The sequence below is a fragment of the Habropoda laboriosa genome, unplaced genomic scaffold, assembly GCF_001263275.1.
Source record: "Habropoda laboriosa isolate 0110345459 unplaced genomic scaffold, ASM126327v1 scaffold486, whole genome shotgun sequence".
NCBI classification, from domain to species: Eukaryota; Metazoa; Arthropoda; class Insecta; order Hymenoptera; family Apidae; genus Habropoda; species Habropoda laboriosa.
The window spans coordinates 915646-917840 of record NW_017100724.1 but is presented as its reverse complement, the minus strand read 5'-3'; the positions used below and the strand labels follow the sequence as shown (position 1 = coordinate 917840).

Genomic DNA, 2195 nt, shown 5'->3' with positions numbered 1-2195 from the left:
TTAGTGAGTATTATAATATACTGAATTTATTAAAACTTAAGTGTGCTGTTGAAAATATTTAATCAGAGTACTTTTTGGAATGGAAGCTCATTCGCCATTGGTGTATCGCCGCAAGTTATTTAAGTTTGAGGATTTTGAAAAATTCAAAATTTCTCTAAAACATTTTGAGCAGCAGTACTCTGATATATACATTTCAAGGTTAAGAGCATTGAAGGATCATGTCTTGCAAAAAGCAAAACTTAAATGGAGTAAATTTTTTTTCATGGAGGTTACATTTGTTATCGTTTTAGGTTATATTCTTTTAATGTTTAATATTTTATTTTAGCATCCAATGAAATAGTTACAATATCAGAACTTGCTGAAAGGAATGAAAGTAATACTTGTATTATAGTAGGAACATTATATAAACATCAAGAATTAAAACCATCAGTTTTACGTGAAATTAGCGAAGAACTTCAATTAGTAACCCAACCATCTAAAGTCAATTATGCATCGTTTAAAGATGTATTATATTTGGAAGATGAAACGTTACGTATTAAATTAGTTGGCAATCACGTGAATATTCAAGATGTAGTCACTGGGCTTGTTTGTGCTGTGCTTGGACATGTTCTGGAGAATGGTGCATTTTCAGTAAATATTATTTTTATGGAATTTACTAAAAAATAATAACTACAAAGAAATACCTAATGTAATTAAACTAAAAATTATAATTTAATTTAATTGTGATTATTTGTGCTTACTTGATAATTATTGAATTGTGATACATTGATTATAGGTAATAGATTGGTGCTTCGCAGGATATTGTCCAAAATTATCAATACTTGATCATCTACTAGAAGAAAAGGGAAAAATTTTAATAATTTCTGGTTTAGATTTGGCAAATAATTCACAATCATTAAGTTTAAATCTATTATCTGAATGGATAACTGGAATGATTGGTTGTAAGAAGATTCAAAATGAAGTGGCTTCTATTGTGTGTATAATTATAGCAGGTATTTAAAGTATTGTAGTGATAAGAGTAATCCAAAATAAATAATAATAATATTAATATAGGAAATAGCATAAGAGGATCCATAGAGACACACAATCATAAAAAGTACTTTCAAACTAAGGCACATAATGAAGTTATATTTAAAGAGGCTGCAATGTTAACACATAAATTAGATGATTTTCTCCATCCTATAGTGCAATGTTGTCCTATAATATTAATGCCTGGAGAATTTGACCCAACTTGTCATACATTACCTCAACAATCACTTCATCCTTGCATTTTGCCTCAATGTTGCAGGTAATAAATTTATGCACAATATAACAGTAAAATATTGTTAATGGTCATATGATACAGGTTTAAGAATTTTTATGGAGTCACTAATCCATGGATTGGTAGTATCAACACTCGTATTGTAGCTGGATCTAGTGGTCAACCTATTATGGATATTATGAAAGTTGCTAGTCTTGTTAATATTTCACCTTTAACGTGGTTGGAGCGTACATTACTTTGGCGACATTATGCACCAACTGCACCAGATACTGTGCCAGCTTACCCATCTTCCAAAATTGATCCATTTGTTATAACAGAATGTCCTGATATATATTTTGCTGGTAATATGGACAAGTATGACACCAAATTACTCACAGGTAAGAATATTGTTCTATTACTTCTTATTTTCATGATATGATGAAGAAATAGTCTTGGTAAAGTAAACTATACATTCACAGCAGATGAAGGACAAGTAGTAAGATTGATTTGCATTCCAAAATTTTCTGAGACACAGATAGGTGTGTTGGTTGATTTGCAGGATTTAAAAACCTGGCCTATTTCATTTAGTATTGATTAATTTACTGAAATATTTAATGAATTATGTTTTAAAATACTGACATAAAGTATTAATGCAATATATAATATATTCACTAAAGAAAATTAATTTTCTTAAGTCATTTTTTCACGATTTGTACATAGTAAATATATTATTTATTCTTCTAACAAAGTGCATTTGTTTTTATGCCTGTGTTATATTTATATGCTGTTTTTCCTTATAATCTAAACAATATAGTAAAGTGATAATGTTTTCTTGTAATATTTATATATAGAGGTGAAAAAAAGGATATGAAAATAGATACATAAGTAAAATATATTTTTATTTGCTTCTTATTTTTACATAAATATATGGAGACAAATATCAGTTAACAAATTA

The 2195-nt window shown here is 28.1% G+C and overlaps 1 protein-coding gene across 1 annotated transcript; it reads left to right on the top strand.

Annotated features, from left to right (window-relative positions):
- Positions 1 to 79: 79 nt before the first annotated feature.
- Positions 80 to 1838, top strand: LOC108577039 (DNA polymerase delta small subunit-like). The gene is made up of 6 exons (XM_017940127.1): positions 80 to 248; positions 326 to 630; positions 776 to 992; positions 1054 to 1288; positions 1346 to 1638; positions 1720 to 1838. The coding sequence occupies exons 1-6, from the start codon at positions 80 to 82 to the stop codon at positions 1836 to 1838; spliced, it is 1338 nt and encodes a 445-aa protein (XP_017795616.1).
- Positions 1839 to 2195: the final 357 nt, after the last annotated feature.

What these genes read in the sequence shown, in the direction of transcription:
- LOC108577039 (XM_017940127.1), top strand. Translation starts at nt 80, where the DNA reads ATGGAAGCTCATTCGCCATTGGTGTATCGCCGCAAGTTATTTAAGTTT. An exon ending in AAAAGCAAAACTTAAATGGA is followed by an intron (nt 249 to 325) that starts GTAAATTTTTTT and finishes ATTTTATTTTAG; the next exon opens with CATCCAATGAAATAGTTACA. An exon ending in TGTGTGTATAATTATAGCAG is followed by an intron (nt 993 to 1,053) that starts GTATTTAAAGTA and finishes ATATTAATATAG; the next exon opens with GAAATAGCATAAGAGGATCC.